The sequence below is a fragment of the Oreochromis niloticus genome, linkage group LG4, assembly GCF_001858045.2.
Source record: "Oreochromis niloticus isolate F11D_XX linkage group LG4, O_niloticus_UMD_NMBU, whole genome shotgun sequence".
NCBI classification, from domain to species: domain Eukaryota; kingdom Metazoa; phylum Chordata; class Actinopteri; order Cichliformes; family Cichlidae; genus Oreochromis; species Oreochromis niloticus.
The window spans coordinates 7,792,332-7,813,082 of NC_031969.2; the positions used below are offsets into that span (position 1 = coordinate 7,792,332).

At 40.6% G+C, this 20,751-nt stretch overlaps 1 protein-coding gene across 1 annotated transcript; it reads left to right on the forward strand.

The window, feature by feature from the left end:
• The first annotated feature begins 1,132 nt into the window (after positions 1 to 1,132).
• gcdhb (glutaryl-CoA dehydrogenase b) lies at positions 1,133 to 6,606 on the forward strand. The gene is made up of 12 exons (XM_003443064.5): positions 1,133 to 1,212; positions 1,437 to 1,552; positions 1,908 to 1,940; positions 2,022 to 2,162; positions 2,294 to 2,356; positions 2,763 to 2,933; positions 3,069 to 3,198; positions 4,297 to 4,513; positions 4,633 to 4,736; positions 4,865 to 4,990; positions 5,377 to 5,537; positions 5,748 to 6,606. Exons 2-12 carry the CDS (start codon positions 1,450 to 1,452, stop codon positions 5,819 to 5,821), a joined length of 1,323 nt encoding a protein of 440 aa, XP_003443112.1. The 5' UTR covers positions 1,133 to 1,212; positions 1,437 to 1,449; the 3' UTR covers positions 5,822 to 6,606.
• The last annotated feature ends 14,145 nt before the right edge of the window (positions 6,607 to 20,751 follow it).

The following is a 20,751-nucleotide window of genomic DNA, read 5'->3' on the forward strand; positions in this document are numbered from 1 at the left end:
GAGCTGTTTTAAGACAGATTTTTGAATTGGGCTATGTTGCTTCTTTTTAATAAGTCGGGTTTCTTTATTGTTTGAGACACTATGGATTCAAAAAATATCTAAACTAATACTGTATAACCTATAATAATTATAATAACAATAATAACTTTATTTATAAAATGCTTTCAAGCTATGTGCTGAACAGCTATTTGAAGAGTAAAAAAAAGATAAATAAATAAAAACAATAAAGAATATGGATATGCATCGACAATATGCATCATCACTGGCACTGATTTAAAAAATCTGATAGAAACTACGATGCTATCAAATAAAACGAACAATATTTAAGTGTAAATATGTGGTGTAACAGATCTTGTGACGTGAAATCAAAACAGACATTTAAAGTGAAGGTATCTTATTATTACTTGTGCAGTCTCAATACTGTGTTGTCCTCTTACCTCCAACCTATTTTGGCAGATGGTTGCCCCTCCCTGCCTGGTTCTGCTGGAAGTTTCTTTCTGTTAAACGAAAGTTTTTCTTTCCCGCTGTCACCAAGTGCTTGCTAATATTGTAGTTTCTTTACCTTATAAAGGGTGACTGCTGTTGTGATTTGGCATTATTCAAGTAAAACTGATTCGAATTGAAAGGAAATGTTATTAGGGAGCACACAATTATTAAACTGTGCTATTTTAAAATACATTTGTAAAAAAAAAAAAAAAAAAAAAAAAAAAAAACTTAAATAAAATTGAATAAAAAAATAATGAACGAAAAACGAAATTATAATCTTGCGTCCACCTTCTGGAATTAGGGTGTTGACATGATATATAAGGATCTTTCCTTGTAGCGATCACGCTTTTATTTTGGGAAACGGGAGCACAAACAGCCACTCCCCCGCTAATGAGCCAATCAGAGTGCGCTACAGCTGCCGAAGCGTCATCTAAAGTCGGTCATGTTCAGTGATGATAAATGGCCACAAAAAAGCCGAGCGGTTGTAGTGTTACCTGTTTGGTCTCGGATATTATATGTGTAACCTTCATTAGAAAGATGATTGATTCTATGTGGGAATAGTGGATTACTGTTCAGTCAGAGGCGTATAGTTACGGCATTATGCCACACTTGTCACGGCCTTTGCGTGATGACGTAGACTGAATGTGTTTACGTCCAGTCCTGTAAAAGTCATCCAGGGAACCTAAGTAGAGCTAGGTCGAGGGTCAGTTGTTCCACTTGACGCAGGTAAAAGTTCGTCTTACGGCTGTCATTGGGGTGTTAACAGTTATTCTCAACACATAATACATTTTTATTTCAGCTATTTGGAAATTAGCACATTAATTCCCAAGTTAATAGTGAGCTAGCGCTGTTAGCTTTTAGCTACAGAAGTTACCTAATGTAGCACTAGTTAGCCTGACTAGCCTAAGTGATAAAGAAGCGTGGATCTTAAAGGTCTTCTTATTTTCTAGACCTGTTTTCGTCATGGCATTGAGAAGGGCTGTGTGTCGTCTCTTAGTCAACCCTCACAGATGTGCTCTCATCACAGCTTCCAGAGCACAGGGAACTGCAGCACCTATCACACACGGTTAGTACTGTGAAACCCACCACTGAGGTATGGGTGGTTTCATCACCCACAGTGACATCCTGCCATCAGTGTCGTTATGATCAGCATGATGTCCAGACTTATCATTTAAAGTTGACAGCCACAGGTAGAAATACAATGGTTTTAAATTTGAAGCTGCGTTTGATACCGAAGTAAATATACCTTCAGTTCAGATAGTGTTCTCAAAATGCCACTTGCATTTCCATTTGCTGTTTTGATAGAGGGAAAAAAACAATAATTTATCGTATATTAGGATATATTAAATAGTCACAGATCCTTAGTTCATAGTATTAATGTTTTTCTGTTGGGTTTTTTTGTTGGTGTTGTTCCTTCACAGATGCAGAGAAGTCAGAGCAGAAGCCTAGAGCACGTACGTGTTCACTTTAAAAAAAATTCTGAATAACATTTTTTAGACTTTAAGTATTAAATTTGTTCTCTAAATGCCTGATAGCGAAGGTCCAGTTTGACTGGCGTGATGCCCTGGACCTGGAGGGTCAGCTAACTGAGGAGGAGATCATGATCAGAGATTCCTTCCGGACCTACTGTCAAGAGAAACTCATGCCTCGAATCCTGATGGCGAACAGAAACGAAGGTGAGAGAGGGCTTTTTATTTGCCCACATGTATATGCAACATTTAGTGCATATGCTCATTTAGTGTTGTAATACACAAGTGTTAGCTACATAACTGCACATCATGTCTGGTTTTGTCATTTTTATCTCAAGTGTTTCACAGAGAAATCGTGTCAGAGATGGGAGAGATGGGTGTCCTGGGTCCAACTATTAAAGGTCAGTCCAGTCAAATGTTAGGCAGTGATGTTGGTTTTAATGAAAAGCTGTAAACTCTCACCGTACTTCAGTTGCAAAACAGGCTTTTTTTCCTTTCCTTTTTTTTTTTTTACATTAATGACAGAGCATGGACTGTGGACCTGTGCACACTGAAGTTGTGTGCAATGTTTGCTTTTGGGAAGTCTCAATAGCAAACGTTTTAGCCTTTTACACTTTTTTACTCTTTTTATATAATACTTAACATTATTTTTTGTATGTCTAAAGAGTTTGGAAAGGGAGTTACTGGATTTTGCTTTCTTTCCAAGCTCTTTAAGCTTCCATGACCTGGATGACTGAGAATCTACACAGATATGTTCCCATTTTATGCACTGTCTCTGCTGCTCTTCTTCCTGTGTTGAATGCTAAGGTTATGGCTGTGCTGGGACAAGCTACGTGGCCTATGGTTTGATCGCCAGAGAAGTAGAGAGAGTGGACAGCGGCTATCGTTCAGCCATGAGCGTGCAGTCATCTCTGGTGATGCATCCCATTAATGCCTATGGAACAGAAGAGCAGAAACAAAAGTACCTCCCCAAGTTGGGTAGGAAGGGAAAACAGTAAAAATACTTTATCAACAATAATTCTGATGTTGCCGGTTTAACTGTGAAACACCAATGCAGACTTCATCAGCTCTCAGGTGTATGTGTTACTGAGTGTGTGATCCCCTCTGCCCCAGCTCGTGGAGAGATCCTGGGTTGCTTTGGGCTGACAGAGCCTAACCATGGGAGTGACCCTGGAGGCATGGAAACCAGAGCCAAATACAATCCATCCAGTCGCACCTACACTCTGACTGGCTCCAAGACATGGTAAGCAGTGTCACGGTCCTTCTAGTACACATCTAACCACTCAACAGCCATATTAATAATACGTTTGGCAGTTATTTTGAGTTAACAAGCCCACGCCACATATTTAAAGTACTGGAAAAAAATTTGCAATTTTTGTGGTTACTCATAGAAATCACTGGTACAATTGTATACAAACTACTGAAAAGTTGTTTGGTGGTAACTTTGACCCAAAATATGGTTTAAAAGTACTTTCCAAAACCGACATTACTTGTTCGACATGTGCATAATTTACAGTATTACTCCGTTCTATTCAGTCAGGGCTCACACGATCAAGCTCTCTGACTCATCCCACAAGAACACCAAACAAATGCAGTGCAGATTCTCAACCACGTGCACATGTTTGCTGGTCTGGCTGCAAGAAAGCAGATGATTGGCTCTTTGACAGGAGGGCTTGAAGAATTAATAATACGTTTGGCAGTTATTTTGAGTGATGCACCCCATTAATGCCTGTGTGTCCATCTTTGCCTTATCATGTTTTTTTAAGAAGTGTAAATATATGACATGTTGATTGTATTCATAATATTCTGAATCTTTTCTCTCTAAATTGCAAAGTATAAACAGACTTGACTTGTTTGTTCTTTTGGTACAATCGGTTTTAACCGCGTGTGTGTGTGTGTGTGTGTGTGTGTGTGGGTTTGGTTTTTGATCTTCTTTCACTTCTTGTAACCTCTAAGAATTTTTCTTCTTAGGGTGTTGTGTCATTAGATGTACACATGGGGACGCTCTTCACAGCTAAAACAGTAACAGTGTAGTGTATAATACTAAAGTTTACTAGGGTCATTTTTATTGTTTTCAGGGCCATACCTATTCTATCTTTGTTCAGCAGTTAAATTAAAATTTAATTCTGTAAAGCTGTGTGCAATTTACATCTTGTAACACAATAAATTTACATATGACGTTTTTTTGTAAAAGGTAAAACTGGTTGATTTCGTTTGGTAAGAACCATCCACAAAGCTACAGTCTGAAACTAGAAAATATAGGTGTTCTGTGTGCTTTATTAAAAAAAAAGAAAAAAGTTCTCATGTGTCTCGATAATGTTTCATTTGCTTCCTCTTTCAGGATCACCAACTCCCCAGTGGCAGATATAGCCGTAGTCTGGGCCAAATGTGACGACGGGAAGGTCCGCGGCTTTATTTTGGAGCGTGGCATGAAGGGCCTCTCGACACCAAAGATCGAAGGGAAGTTCTCCTTGAGAGCCTCGGCCACCGGGATGATCCTCATGGACGAGGTGGAGGTTCCTGAGGAGAATCTGCTGCCTAAAGCATCCGGCCTGGGGGTGGGTATAGCAGCATGTTTATAAAATGTTATTTCATCCCTTTGTTTTATTCGATCCCTAACTTATTACTTATTAATTGAATAGTTTCTATCTCTCATGACTACTGTTTGTTGTTGTAGGGTCCCTTTGGCTGCTTGAATAACGCCCGTTACGGTATCGCATGGGGTGCTCTGGGTGCTGCAGAGTTTTGTTTCCATGCAGCTCGTCAGTACACACTCGACAGGTCAGACGAACAAATGACCTTTTTTTAAATCCATGTTTTTAAACTCTATTTAATTTACTTTCCTTTATTGTAGTGTATTAATTGTTCATAATAACAATGTTTGTTTTTGTTTTTTTATTCCACAACAGAATCCAATTTGGAGTACCATTGGCAAGAAACCAGCTGATGCAGAAGAAAATGGCTGACATGCTGACAGAAATCGCCATCGGCCTGCAGTCCTGTCTGCAGCTGGGCAGACTTATTGATGAGAAGAAGTAAAAGCACCTCTATCCTCTAACTAAAGGGCATTAGATGGGATGCGGCAGACTCTTAGCACCTCTTCCCATCCTTCAAACCAAATAGTCACTGTGGTCTCTTTCTGTCAGGGTGACGAGGGGAAAAAAATCCCTCAGTGCGTCTCAGAAGTGTCATGAGGTCAATAAAAGGCTGAAAGCTAAAAGTGTAGAGCCTGAATGTCATCGAAATGATAAATATTTCATTACCTAAGTTTCAGTCTCATTTTGGGTGTTTGTAGTGTAGTCATGAAGGTACTGGACACAGTGAAAAGATACAAACACAGAAATGATCTTTAGCTCTTCCTGCTAAAGACTCTCACTTCACTGAAAAACAATGCTTAACAAATCTGGCGCTTCCTTAACAGAGCGTCTCCAGAGATGATATCCATGCTGAAAAGGAACAGCTGCGGTAAAGCCCTGGATATCGCCAGGCAGGCCAGAGACATGCTGGGAGGAAACGGTATAGCCGACGAGTACCACATCATCCGCCATGTCATGAACCTGGAGGCCGTCAACACCTATGAAGGTGAGGGCTTGTTTGACAGTCTGAATATGTGTGTTTAAGTGCGCTACGAGGTTTGGTTATGACTGAGCAGATTATGCAAAAAAAATGTCCATTTTAACTAAATTGCTTCATCACTAGTGAGTCGTTTTGTAAGAGCGCATTAATCCCGAGCAGCAGCCATCTGTGCCCCCACCTCCACATGAGTAACCCCCGTGTTATCTCCTCCTCCAGGTACCCATGACATCCATGCCCTGATCCTGGGCAGAGCCATCACTGGATTGCAGTCCTTCACTGTGGGCAAATAGTTCAGATGCCTTTCTTCCATTTTTCCAAAACAACAGGACAGCTGTCAGAAATGCAAATCGCATCAAAACCGTTAGAAGTCACGAGCAGGCTTCAGATCCCTTATGGAAATAATTGATTGTAAAAAGCATACGTGAGTGCGTTATTTAGGGAAAAATGTGTCATGTTTTGAACGTGTCAATCAAGGTTTGGACTGTTGTAGAGCGTAATTACCTCAGAAGAGATTCTTTTACACCCTAAAGAACAATTTTTCACAACAGGAAGCAACTTTATGGATTGTTTACTGAAAAAACATGTATTTTAAATAATTCCAAATAAGGTCAAGATCCAGATTTGCTGCCGTTATAGTTGCGTTAAAAAGATAAAACTGTCGCTATGAAGCTACAAAACATAAATGCCTGTTTTGCTTGTGAAGTGTCATGCATTTGAAATGTTGAATTGGTGTGTCAGACACAGTATACTGTGATTACTTGTAGCACTTTACAGGATCTAACACTAATGGATCATAACTTTGCATGATTTGCGAGAGGTCAGAGTTGTTGATCAGCGCTCAAATAAACGTTAAAAAAAACAAATGTCTGCACAGGAAGTGACGTTCAGGTTGGATGAGACCGGCTACATCTTTTTGCTCTGCTTTCATTTTTGGTACACTATGGTGACAACTTCATAAAAGGAGAAAAATGTGAGGCATTGTTATATTTGTAAATGATTAAGAGACAACATACAAGACTTCATAAAGTGTGAAAATAATTTGTGTCTGACAGGAAATAAAAGTTGTTCAGTTTAAGCTGACTGTAGGATTCTTTCTTCTGTCCATGAGGAGCTTAATGCCACCTCTCAAATCCTAGCTGTCTTTTCCTTTTCCTCATCTAAATGAATGTTGCTGCCCTGTTCGGGTTGGGTGCGGATTTCACTGATAATCCTCGTCTCACTTTGTTGTAGTTTAATCTCTCTCTGTCTCAGATGACACAGCACATGTGGAGTCAGAGAAATGTGTGGAGCAGATCTCTGCACCTGTGGGACTCAAAAATGTCAGGACTCCTGGCCTGATCCTGTTGTTCAGTGAAATAACACTCGAGCTCACTGACTTCAACTCTACGTGAAAAAGCTGAAAGGGTTTATTATAAGCTTAAAGGTTGTTTTAATCAGCTTTTGATTTCATGTTATTGTATGGCAACTGTCACTGCTGTCATCAAGGTTAGTGGCTGTCTGGGTCTGGCCTGTGCAAGGGTGGTTTATATTTACATTATAGACGCTTCCCTTAGGCAGTGTTATTAGAAGGCATAGGATACATTTTCATTGCTATGCAGGTTTTTCTATCAATGAAGCCAGATGATACACAGCAAATGGTTAAACTGCAGGAATGTCTTAAAGACATAAAGCTCTGGATGAACTTTATGATAAAACAGGTTATTGTAATTAGCAACTAGTAACTTTTGGGTGGACTTTATACCAAAACAACAAACAAAGGGCAACTATGAGAAATATTTATCAAACATGCCTCATCAAAGTAAATTAACCAAATTACAATAATTTATCTCCCTAACTAAGATAAACAGGTGAGAACTATAATTATATAATGAGAATAACATGATAAACAACACCTCATGGCATCAGTCGTAACAATGTTAAACAAATATGTAGGACTGTTTGTTGATGCTGAAAAACTAGTTATTGCATTTATCACTTCTGTGCTGGACTACTGTACTTAGTTTTCAGGTCACTCTATAAGTTCCTTAAAAAGCCTGAGTTAATCCAAAACACTGCAGCAAGACAAGGACTAGAAAGAGAGACCATATTTCTCCCATATTGGTTTATTTTCATTTGCTCCCTGTTCATCCAGAATTGAATTCAAAATCATTCTCTTTAAATATAAAGTCTTGATTAATTGGATATCATACTTCCTAACACAGCACTTTGCTCTCAGACTGTTTACTAATGTGGTTCTTGAAAGTAGAATGGGAGGCAGAGCCTTCAGCTTTCAGGCCCCTCTTCTGTGGAACCAAATCCCACTTTGGTTTCAGGAGACAGACACCCTCTCTTGGGTTTTAAGATTAGACTTAAAGCCTTCATTTTTGATAAATTTGGGGCTCAATCAGATGACCCTGAACTTTTCCTTACAGTGCATCCAGAAAGTATTCACAGCAGTTCACTTGCATTTGTTTAGTGAGAGCCACGTTTTTTTGTTTTTATGTATTAAGGCACAGATCTGGTGTATAAGGGCGCAAGCACAGTAGCCTCTATCATCTGTAAATGGAAGAGCTCAGGGCTCTTCCTAGAGCTGGACACCCAGCCAGTCTGAGCAATCGGGGTAGAAGGACCTTAGTCTGTAATGTGACCAAGAACTCTGACTGAGCTCCAGTGTTGCTCTGTGCAGAGATGAGAACCTTCCAGAAGGACAAGCATTTCTGCACCACTCCCCAGTCAGGCCCGTATGGCAGTGTGGCCACTCCTCATTTAAAGGCACATGGCAATCCACCTGGAATTGACCAACAAAATTATCTGGTCTTATGAAACAAAGAATGGTCTGAATGTCAAGCGTCATGTCTGAAGGAAACCAGGTACTGCTCACGACCTGGTCAATATCACCACTACAGTGAAGCATGGTGGGGGCAGCATCATGCTGTGGGGATGGTTTTTGGCAGCAGGAACCAGGAGACTGGTCATAGTTGAAGGGAAAATGCAACAAAGTACAGAGACGTCAAAGAGTGGTTTCAAGATCACTCTGAGTGGCTGAGCCAGAGACCAAACTCGAACATGACTGAACATCTCTGGAGAGATCTGAAAATGGCTGTGTGGTGATGCTCATCTAATCTGATGGAGCTTAAGAGGTTCTGCAAAGAAGAATAGGAGAAACTGCCCAAAAGTAGGTGTGCCAAGCTTGTAGCGTCATACTCAAAAAGACTTGAGGCTGTGATTGCACCCAAGGCTGCTTCACAGTGTAGAAAAAAGGCTGTTATGTTATGCATGTTATATTTTTGTTTCATATTTGTAATAAATTTGCAAGAATTTCAAGCAAACATTTTTCAGTTTGTTATTATGGGGTACTGTGTGCTGAATTTTGAGGTAAAAAATGAACTGAATCAATTTTGGAATGAGGCTGTAACATGACAAAATGTGGAAGAGTGAAATGCTGTGAATACTTTAAGGATTCACTGTAAAACTGGCAACCCTTTAAAATGTAATGAGCTCCAAGGTACAAGGTTTATTTATTCATCATTTTAATCACAGGGTTGCATAATCAAATGCACTTGTAGTCCCGTAATGCTTCTATCCATTTCTTTTTTCTAACCACTTATCCAGCTAGGATTGCTGGGGGGCTTTTAGCAAGAGGCAGAGCACACCCCGGAGAGGCTGCCAATCTGTCATGTGGCTTCAAACTGCTCACAAAAATCTAAGAATGCCATTCTTTTCCCCCCCATAACTCTGTGACTGGGGAAATATCTGCTACTGTGTACTGAGCCTCCAACCTGAGTCTCTGTTATTCCCAGCTTTGTGTTTTTTCAATAGGTTTCCACTGAGCAGCTTGGTGTGTTCCTTTGTCTACCACTACAGTCTGTTAAAATCACTACACTACACACAGCTATGTTTTGTGAATTCTACCATTCTAACATTAAAGAGTCTTTATTCTGTTGGTCTTTCAAAATGAAATCAAGAATAGAAGCAGCTGTGATACAGTAAAGGCAATACTATGAAACAGTTTTCTATTTAAATCCCCCAATCTAAGTATCTTCTCTGTAACTGTCCCTGTATCAATATACTCTTTATGTGTTTGACAAAAGATAAAACAGGACTGTCAATTTATTTATACAGCGCCAAATCACAACAACAGTCGCCTCAAGGCGCTTTATATTGTAAGGTAGACCCTACACTAATACATAGAGATAACAACTCAACAATCAGATGACCCCCTATGAGCAAGCACTTTGACGACAGTGGGAAGGAAAAACTCCCTTTTAACAGGAAGAAACCTCCGGCAGAACCAGGCTCAGGGAGGGACGGCCATCTGCCACATCCTGTAAGTATAAGGTGACCTCTAGAAATCTTAGTTTTACATAAACTAAGTTTCTATGCTCAAATAAAACTAACATCTTAATGACAGACATTTTAACAGTTCTGCACACACAATCAAACAGAGCAAATCAGCAACCCCAGAATGAAGCATGGTGGTGGTAGCATCGTGCAGCAGGTGGTGTTTTTATGCAACAGCCCAGAGTAGCCGGTTAAAGGAAGAGAAATGTTTTTTTTAAACCCATAAACATGTTTTAAAAAATGTTTAGGAGATTATTATGTGTTAAAGCTACATGGGAACACATACAAAACAACAGCAGTAATGTGCTGAAGGGGTCACATCAGTCCAGAAATATGATCATTTTCAACTGATTCAGACAAATTTAACTCCACTTTAATGATAGTAATAAATGATAAATAGTTCTTACACTATGTTTGCTTCAGCTGTGACATATCAACAGCACACAGCAGTTTCCTGCTTCTACACAGGCAGCCGCTCTTTTGTCTCTACTGTTTTGTCTCTCCATGTCTACCTCACTTCATATCCAGGACAAAATATTGTCAGTGCTTCAGATAATCTTTTTTCTTTTTAATCCATAAGGCCATGAGGGATGTTGGGTTGTGCAAGCCACTGTACAGATAAAGACCTCCATCCTCTCCAGCTCCATCGCATGTCTGTTGCTGCCACTTTGAAGTGGAGGGAATTAAAGAACTGACAAATCCCCAGCCTTACATGATGCCCAGGCATGTTTTACATGGTGCTTACATAAGGAAATTGCTTTTTTTTTCTCATCCAATTGCCTTTCATCCTTTTGGGTATGGATATGTGACTAATTGTACCCGGCATGGACTCTGTCTTCAGGGTTCTTTCTGTCAGGAATGATGGAAGCTGACATGATGGTTCTCTTGTTATGGGAAATTAGAGGACTGCTCGTATTTCCTCATCCAGGCATTAGCAGCAGCCATGGCGGTCTAATACTTGGATAATTAGGAGGCTTTTCATCTCAAATAATCATCTGGATTATAACCCCAGAGAGTTAGCAGCTCTGTCAAAATGAGTCATCGTCATGATGGGACTCAAACGGCAGAGTTGTAACACATTTAGTAGGGACAAACACGACAATTCTCTGACCACATCCAAATACAGGATTAGTTTGTCGGTATGAGCAGTACAATTTTTGGACGGCAGGTTAAAGCCCATCTTCAATTTAACTCAAAGGCTTAAAGGCTACACATTTTTTGGACTTCTTAATCCTACATGTGATAGCAGCAGGCTCTACCATACTTTGCATTGTATGTTAGGTATATTAGGTGAGACGGTTGAACTCTAACAGCCCTGCCGTAGAAATATCAAGCCCTTGCAGTGTGAACTTTGGTAAATCAGGGTGTTAACACTCAATAACTCCAAACACACCTTCACTAATAACATGCCTACTTGTCTGATCACCACATCTATGGTGAACGATTTCCTCAGTGTAAAGCATTTCTATTTCTATTCTCACTTGAGGATTTAAATACCACTTAAATGCTGTTAACTGAGGTATTATTCAATTCAATTCAATTCAATTTTATTTATATAGCGCCAAATCACAACAGAAGTCGCCTCAAGGCGCTTTATATTGTACAGTAGATAGCACAATAATACATACAGAGAAAAACCCAACAATCATATGACCCCCTATGAGCAAGCACTTTGGCGACAGTGGGAAGGAAAAACTCCCTTTTAACAGGAAGAAACCTCCGGCAGAACCAGGCTCAGGGAGGGGCGGGGCCATCTGCTGCGACCGGTTGGGGTGAAAGAAGGAAAACAGGATGAAAGACATGCTGTGGAAGAGAGACAGAGATTAATAACAGATATGATTCGATGCAGAGAGGTCTATTAACACATAGTGAGTGAGAAAGGTGACTGGAAAGGAAAAACTCAATGCATCATGGAAATCCCCGGCAGCCTACGTCTATTGCAGCATAACTAAGGGAGGATTCAGGGTCACCTGGTCCAGCCCTAACTATATGCTTTAGCAAAAAGGAAAGTTTTAAGCCTAGTCTTGAAAGTAGAGATAGTGTCTGTCTCCCGAATCCAAACTGGAAGCTGGTTCCACAGAAGAGGGGCCTGAAAACTGAAGGCTCTCTCTCCCATTCTACTTTTAAATACTCTAGGAACAGCAAGTAGGCCTGCAGTGCAAGAAGTGCTCTAATAGGGTGATATGGCACTACAAGGTCATTAAGATAAGATGGGGCCTGATTATTTAAGACCTTATATGTGAGGAGCAGGATTTTGAATTCAATTCTGGATTTAACAGGAAGCCAATGAAGGGAAGCCAAAACAGGAGAAATATGCTCTCTCTTTCGAGTCCCTGTCAGGACTCTTGCTGCAGCATTTTGGATTAGCTGAAGACTTTTCAGCGAGTTTTTAGGACATCCTGATAATAAAGAATTACAGTAGTCCAGCCTAGAAGTAATAAATGCATGAACTAGTTTTTCAGCGTCACTCTGAGACAGGATATTTCTAATTTTAGAGATGTTGCACAAATGGAAGAAAGCAGTCTTACATATTTGTTTAATATGTGCGTTGAAGGACATGTCCTGGTCAAAAATGACTCCAAGGTTCCTCACAGTGTTACTGGAGGCCAAGGTAATGCCATCCAGAGTAAGAATCTGGTTAGATACCATATTTCTAAGATTTTCAGGGCCGAGTACAATAACCTCAGTTTTATCTGAATTAAGAAGCAGAAAGTTAGCGGCCATCCAGGTCTTTATGTCTTTAAGGCATTCCTGCAGTTTAACTAATTGGTGTGTGTTACCTGGCTTCATGGATAGATAGAGCTGCGTGTCATCTGCATAGCAGTGAAAATGTATGCTGTCTTCTAATGATGCTGCCTAATTCTATTTACATGTATAATGTAAATAGAATTGGTCCTAGCACTGAACCCTGTGGAACTCCATAATTGACCTTAGTGGGTGAAGAGGACTCTCCATTTACATGTACAAATTGGAGTCTATTAGATAGATATGATACAAACCACTGCAGTGCAGTACCTTTAATACCTACAGCATGTTCTAATCGCTCTAATAGGATATTATGGTCGACAGTATCGAACGCTGCACTGAGGTCTAGCAGGACAAGCACAGAGATGAGTCCACTGTCAGAGGCCATAAGAAGATCATTTGTAACCTTCACTAAAGCTGTTTCTGTGCTGTGATGAGCTCTGAAACCTGACTGAAACTCTTCAAATAAGCCATTCCTCTGCAGATGATCTGTTAGCTGTTTGACAACTACTCTTTCAAGGATGTTTGATATGAAAGGAAGGTTGGAGATTGGCCTATAATTAGCTAAGACAGCTGGGTCTAGAGATGGCTTTTTAAGTAAAGGTTTAACTACAGCCACCTTGAAGGCCTGTGGTACATAGCCGATTATTAGAGATAGGTTGATCATATTTAAGATTGAAGCATTAATTAATGGCAGGACTTCTTTGAGCAGTTTTGTAGGAATGGGGTCTAAAAGACACGTTGATGGTTTGGAGGAAGTAATTATTGAAGTTAACTCAGAAAGATCAATTGGAGAAAAAGAGTCTAACTTAACATCGATGGTACTAAAAGTAGCTGTAGATAATATTACATCTGTGGGATGATTATTGGTAATTTTTTCTCTAATGATAAAAATTTTATTTGTGAAGAAGTTCATGAAGTCATTACTAGTTAACGTTAAAGGGATTGTTGGCTCAGTAGAGCTCTGACTTTTTGTCAGCCTGGCTACAGTGCTGAAGAGAAACCTGGGGTTGTTCTTATTTTCTTCAATCAGTGACGAATAGTAAGATGTTCTGGCTTTGCGGAGGGCTTTCTTATAAAGCAGCAAACTATTTCTCCAGGCTAAATGATGATCCTCTAAATTTGTGACACGCCATTTCCTCTCCAGCTTACGAGTCATCTGCTTTAGGCTACGTGTTTGAGAATTATACCACGGTATAATAGGTATTAGAGTTATGATTACAGATTAGCCAATAGTCAGGAGGGTGTTTTAGTGGCACATTAATACATGTCATTGCCAGAAGGTTTCCTGAGTCTCCCAGCACAGCCTCAAGAGCATGGAGGAGCCAGCCAGACAGTCCTTAACCCATCAGTAGGATCGGTATCTGCTCCTTTGTGCAAGGAGAAACAGGAAGAGCACTGCAAGAGCTAAAAAATGACCTCCAGCAGCACACTGATGTTGATGTCTGGGTAGAGAGTCCCCATGACATCAGGAACATTCCCAGATGTTGTCAGGCATGCATATCAGCACGTGGGGCCATACAAACTAGAGTACCATTCAATGTTGCTGCAATTAAATTTTTGCAAAATGCACTATAGCCTGCCACATCATTTGTTCACTTTGATTTCCAGGGTGTGTTTGAATTCAGCCCTCTGTAGGATGATCATTTTCATTTCCATCGAATGATCTGGCATCCTTTCCTTCCTAACACTTTACCCAGTCTGTATCAGTGTAGATAAATGTGGCTTTTTCCCATTAAGTTGTGATGTGTTTCCAGAAATATTGGCGGGGATCAGTACTTTGAATGTATCAATAACTTCCAGGACTAAAACACTGGCTGTCATCAGAAACACCTGGCTTACAATTTGTAGCGCTGATCTACTAAATGTGCCCCTAAAATGTCCAGTTTCGGCATAGCTGGCAATAATTAGACATACTTAGATTGAGATTTACGTTGTTGTCTAATGCACAGTAACTTTAACGCATAATAAATGCTCAAGTGTGCATCTTGGAGGTGTGTCCATGCATGTTGTTGCTGCAGGTCTGTAGCACACAGGCATCAATCCATGGATCCGTGCTCTGCTGCAAGAAAAAAATCAATATTAATGTATTTAAGGAAGTAATCGTGCTTCTCTCTGCAGGTGATGAAACATTTGATCTCACAGTATTTTTACAAGTGTTTGTCCCCAGAGTCAGGATCAAATTAAGAAGAAAGAAGGCTTGTAAATAATGCTGCCCCTTTGTATAATATTACTCCTGGAACGGGGATCTGAAACTGTCAAAACTGACTACTATGGAGTTTAAGTCCATTTTTAACCAGACTTTTACATGGAAAAATAAAATATATCACTATAAGGATAACACAACCTGAGTGTAAGGTGAATCTGCGTTATATCATTGACTGCTTTGACAAAAATAATAGCCAGCTGGGTTTGGACTAGATGTTGGACATAAGAAGAACTCTCATATGCTCGGAGAATACCTCTCTGACTTTATGATTATGCATTTATTTTATTTTAAAAGGTCTCGAATTGTTTTTGTGTTTTTTTTTTCAAAACAGTGATCATCATTATTGTGAAATGCAGAAGAATGCAAAAGTCTCATTTCTCCTATTAACGTCTGCATGATTTTACACTTGAAAACATATATTAAAAAAAAAATTATAATTCGTAATTTTTTTAATATTTAAAAACATACATAATATATTTACATTTTGACCATAACCTCACCGTGACTGCTGCAGCAGTATGGCAGTGTGCGGTAACGCATTTTTAAAATGTGTTTGTGTGATCATTTGAGACTGTGAAAGTGGATGTGCTGCAAAGAAGTGTCTTTGCCCACAGTTACCTTCAAGGTAACCCAAAGGTGCTAATAAGGTTCAGCTCCCCCCTGTGTCCCGTCTACAAACCCGCACTTTATTCAGTTTAACTGAAAGACACACTGACATTGCCACCTCCGGGGACGTCCCGAGTTATGTGCATGAGCAAAAATTGCATCTCTACGCGGTAGAAAGGACTAGTTTCCTTACAGGGGACTTCTCGGTAGCGGTGCATAAGCCTGCCGTGAGCCGACAGTTTCCAGCAGAGTGAGGGTGAGTGGGCTAAAGTGGGCGGACCTGACAGTTTACAGCTGCCGGCGGGACGCACGCTTCATTTCAGCACCAAGGACAGAGCAGGAGGCAGCAGGCACCCACAGCACCTTACGTAAGGACCCCAACCCAGGAGCGCTCTTTACCGCTGAAGGACTGGATGGATTTGGTGTCTGAGAAGAAGTAAAGCACTGAGATGCAAACCTATCAGGACTTCGTTTTCATTTAGCCCTTCATATTTGCTTTATTTTCTTTGTAAAACTGGAGAATTGAACTTCATATTGACGGCAAATTGATTTTATTGTTATTATTAGTATTATTATTATCATTTTTTGCGTAATGTCTTCGTGTAAGAAATATCACCGTCGTGTTTGTAGTATGGTCTAGTTATAAGAAGTGAAGAAGAAGCCCACACGTGTCATCACCTGTCCCTGTAACCATGAATGGTTATAATTTCACCGGTTTCAACTCCACCCACGAAGCACACGCTTACGCTTACTCGGCGTCGATAGACGACCCTCTGTACCGGCAGTACAAACCCCCGGTGAAGGAGCTCATCCCTTTACCAAAGGCGGTGCTGTATCTGCTCATGGCCGCCCTGGTAGTAGTTGGAGTTGCCTATGCAATTATTGGACACCTCATCAAGGATCTGGCCATTGACATAGCAGGTACGTGCCCGTCACCCAGAGCAGGCAAGTCAAACTCCTTTTACACCGTGGGCCGTGTATGCAGCCCATTTAGATCTGAAGTGGGCCTGTGAAACTCCCCTTTGTGTCAGTATAAAGAAGTTCAACTACACATTTAATGCTTGAGATATTTTAATAAAAGAAGTGCAATTTTACAGCTTAGTTTTTATCCACATGATAAAGAAATGCTGCTCTGGGATTAAATTGTAAGACACAAATGTGTAAAATTACAGAAAAGGTTCTGTTAGCTCATTGTGCAGACTGTGCTGAAATTATAAAACTGAACTTTATTTGTTAATTGAAAGAATGTCTTTTTTAAATTGTGAGCTCACTGTAAAATACTACATTTCAACAGTAGAAAAAACAGGAACTTTGTGTTTTTAATTATTCATCTTTACTACTTTGGTGGAGAATGAATGGCAATAGGGGAGAACTTCATCAGTTGTAAAAGCTGTAAAACCTGAGAAAATACAGTTACAAGTCTAAAACTGGTGGCCAGTTCTGGCACCTGGGTCTCCTGTTTGATACCCCTGACCTCTGGGGAAATGGTTGGATTACAGCTGTTGTTTCTCTGAGAGTACAATAACAGGGATGCAGCAGCAGTGAGGATACACTGAGTACTGATGCATGTACTTTTAACACCACTGTGATCCAAATGGGTTCATCTGCACTCAAAGCAGCTGTTATTTTTGCTCTACATGTTAATAAACATGCCAAAAAATGGGGACTGTCAGTGCTTGGTAGCTTTAGTTTAGCTTTAGTACTACAGAGGCTTAAACTGAACCACTTGTTAATCACTTTCAGCCAGCCTGTTCAGGAATTCAAGCTTTCTTTTTAAGACAAACTTCAGTTATCTGTCAGTTTTCGCCATTAATGCATCACCTTTGGTCAATTAGCCTGCTCACAGCTTCCAGTTTGTTGTGAACAGTCCTTTGCTAAGCCCTGTCTTCCTTCTCTAGACTGTATGCTTGGTCCACCTGGAGATGAAGACAAAGACAAGGATGATCCCCAACGCATGGGCAGCCATCCCCCTTCAGGGCATCCGTTTGCTCACAATGCCTTCCACGTGTGGGACCAGGACGATGTGGTCATTCCTCTATCTCGCGACGAAAGCCCCCAGACCAGTCCGCTGCTGCTGGCCGCCATCCCCTACATCCCATCATTCTTCCCACACTCCCACAGCCCACCGAGTCACGGCTCTCCAGGTTTCCCCAACTGCCCAGAAACAAGTAAGGAAATCCCAGGGGAGTTCTGATTGTGACATGGACCTTGACTGCATGCCTGAGTGTGCATAACACATGACTTTGACAGAAGGAGATGGCTGCGAGGAACGCAGCATGTACAAACTGCACATCTCATATCCCGCGTCATTACCAGCAGACCTTCAGTGACTGTGAAGCGAGCAGCAGTAATGAAACTGTCTCTAACACGTTAAAGGATTTGTCAGTATTACACCACATGGCTTAAGACTGTTGTCACAAAATGAGAAAAGCTGACAACCTCAGGCAGGGAATCCAAAGAGGAAGCGATTAAGAGGAGAAGATCAGCGTGTATTGTCTCTGTGTGCCTGATCTTCAGCGAGATACATTTTAGATGAGTACAAAAAGCATGACATGTTGGTATAACGTGTTGATATAAAGTATTTTTGTTGTTTTTTCTGTTTTTTTTTTAAAGTAAAATCTGTCTGGGATGTATCAGGGGGGCTACTGTGTCCAGTGTGAGTGACATATGACGATCCAGGCCGTGAGATTGAAAGACTGTCCATCTGCTGCAGCATTATAATCCACCTGCACAACAACAGATTAGCTGTAAAGTCTGCTCACAGATTTGCATCTTTTGCAGTGCAATGTGTCTCTTTGTTGGTGACTTTAATGTTATTTTGGTATGCTTCATGTATGACTCATAAAAAAGAAAAAGGTACACAAAATCACTTTCTGGAGTCTTTGACAAAGCTGCTTCCAACCTCCTGGCCTTCTCACTTCAGTAAAATGTTATTTGAAGACACTCGGGGATTAGAGGAAGACTTAAAGGAGTTCCAGCTATTCAACATTTACGCACGCAGAGCAGCTTAATCCTGCAGCTTTATCGCAGGTGTCGCACGCGCTCGTGGATTCCCTTTAGCCGTCTTGTACACAGAACGGGACAATGCGGCTTATGGCTCAAAGGTAACCGAAGGCCTGAACATTTTAAAATGAGACATTCAAATTTGTCCTAATTTAGCAGAGCAGAAACCAGACGGGAAATGATTAAGAAATTTACAGGTTAACTGCCCTAAAAACTGTAAAAGACCCGTCAAACTGATCTCACGTGCTGAGAAAGAGCTTAGCAAATTAATCTGAGAACTGAACTTTCTCTGAACTTTGTCCAGGAAAAACAGGACATCAGCAGTCTTCAGAAAGAAAGAAATTGTGAAATTCCACATGAGGCCAAATCAACTACAAAATTCTAAAAATAAATGAATAAAAATTTGAAAGAAAGAGTGGTGAGCTCTGCAATTTATAAAAGCCTGGATTATCCATGGAACTGAAGTGGATGATCACGGGATCCTTTCTGTGGTTATAAAATACAGTAAATTATAAAATACAGAAGTGAAGAGCACTTTACCATGAGGCAGGAAAATACAGAGAGTTTAAACATTTCATCAGCTTCATGAACAGAAAGGTCGTGTTAGTCTTTGCCATAAAACATCTAAACCTGGGCGGATTCTTCAAACTGAAAGAAAGATGGGGTGAAAAAGGCATCGCACCATCTTTGTAGTCTTTTACACCCTTTCTAAAACACTGCTGAGACAGTGTGATGCATGGGCATGCATGGCTTTCAGTGACAATGCATCTCTAGTATTATACTGTTGATGTGACCGGGATAGAAGGAGGGGGAGGAATTCTGAAATGCATGCTGTAGTAAACGGCATGGACATTGCTTCACAGAACAAATAAGCCTAAAATATTCTAGAAAAACAACCCAGGAGTCATAAGTTGTGGAGTGACCGAGTTAAGTCACCTGACATTAATCTGACTGAGCTGCTTTTTATTAGATTAATGTGTCCAATTACATTTGAGCCCCTAAAAATAAAGGCATGTGTACAGCCAAAAGTGGCTCTAAATACTCTCATTTTAATATAGTAGTTATATTTTGATTTGGTCCATTCAAGCCCTCGGCCTATCTGTTGAAGGTTTGGGTCAGCTGACTTTCAGTGTTTAATAGCTACTTGGTAGAAACTCGATTACTACATGCTGAAATGGTGTCCCATATTACTCTAATCTCTTTGATGGTCATGGTACAGTTCAGTTTCAAATGTGAGTTTTTGCTAACCAACATTAGCATGAGCATAAAGCTCGCTATTCAGCATAAGAGCTATCAGGACTGTTATGTGACACTGAAATTTAGAGTTTTACAACCTGATCTGCCTTGATGCATGCTCAATCATGCAGGTAAGTAAATCCCAAAAGGTTGATTCTGTTCATCTGGATGTAGCGTTTTCAACCATCAGTGACTTCTTCAGTCTTCAACACCACTGATTAACACCACTGATCATTGATCAACGGTCACCATTCACTGAGAGTTGGGGAATGGCTGCAATCACAGCATTGTAAGATGGTGACAGATGTACCCTTAGGCCCCCTCCTCGATTCAGAGATGGTCTTTCCCTTTTCACGTAAATGGCCTCCTTGACTCCGCGCTCAAACCAGTGTTCCTCCCTGTCCAGGATGTGTACATCCTCATCATTGAAAGAGTGTCCACTGGCCTGTAGGTGTGAATAGACTGCAGAGTCCTGGCCTGATGAGGTGGCTCTTCTGTGTTGTGCCATTTGCTTCGCCAGAGGTTGTTTGGTTTCCCTGATGTAGAAATCATGGCAATCCTCCTGGCACTTAACAGCGTACACTATGTTACTCTGTGTGTGTCGGGGGACCCGATCCTTGTGGTTGACCGATTTTTTGGCAGCTTGCGGTGTTTGGAAAAAAATTTGGAATGCAGCCATTCCCCAACTCTCTCCAAATGGTACTCATGGTCTTTGATCAGTGGTCATGGCAATTTGCATATGACTAAAGAACTGACCTCACAGCCCATTGTTCATTCAGTGGGCTGGTTTCAGTCATTTTGCAAATGTACTGTTTATAAGACTGGGGAAACCTGCAGTCAGCTGAGACTGAAGAAGACACTTGGATGAGTGACGAAATGTTTCTCCCACTGAAAAGGCTTTTTAACTTTGTTTCTCTGGTAAAGACGCAGACGTCACTCAGTCATCCTGCTGCTGATCGGCATATCACTGAAAAGCTGCATGCTTTTAGAAATGTGTGGGAGGATTACCTTTACAGTGTATGTTTCTCATGTAAATTATACAGCCATACATGCATACAAGTAAAAACATGGTCATTTGAAGAATTACAAGCCAGACTGCAC

Bases quoted from the DNA above. Each gene is read 5' to 3' on its own strand.
- gcdhb (XM_003443064.5), top strand. From the start codon at position 1,450: ATGGCATTGAGAAGGGCTGTGTGTCGTCTCTTAGTCAACCCTCACAGA. The intron at 2,163-2,293 runs GTGAGAGAGGGC...TTTTATCTCAAG, and splicing joins GATGGCGAACAGAAACGAAG to TGTTTCACAGAGAAATCGTG. The intron at 2,934-3,068 runs GTAGGAAGGGAA...CCTCTGCCCCAG, and splicing joins AAAGTACCTCCCCAAGTTGG to CTCGTGGAGAGATCCTGGGT.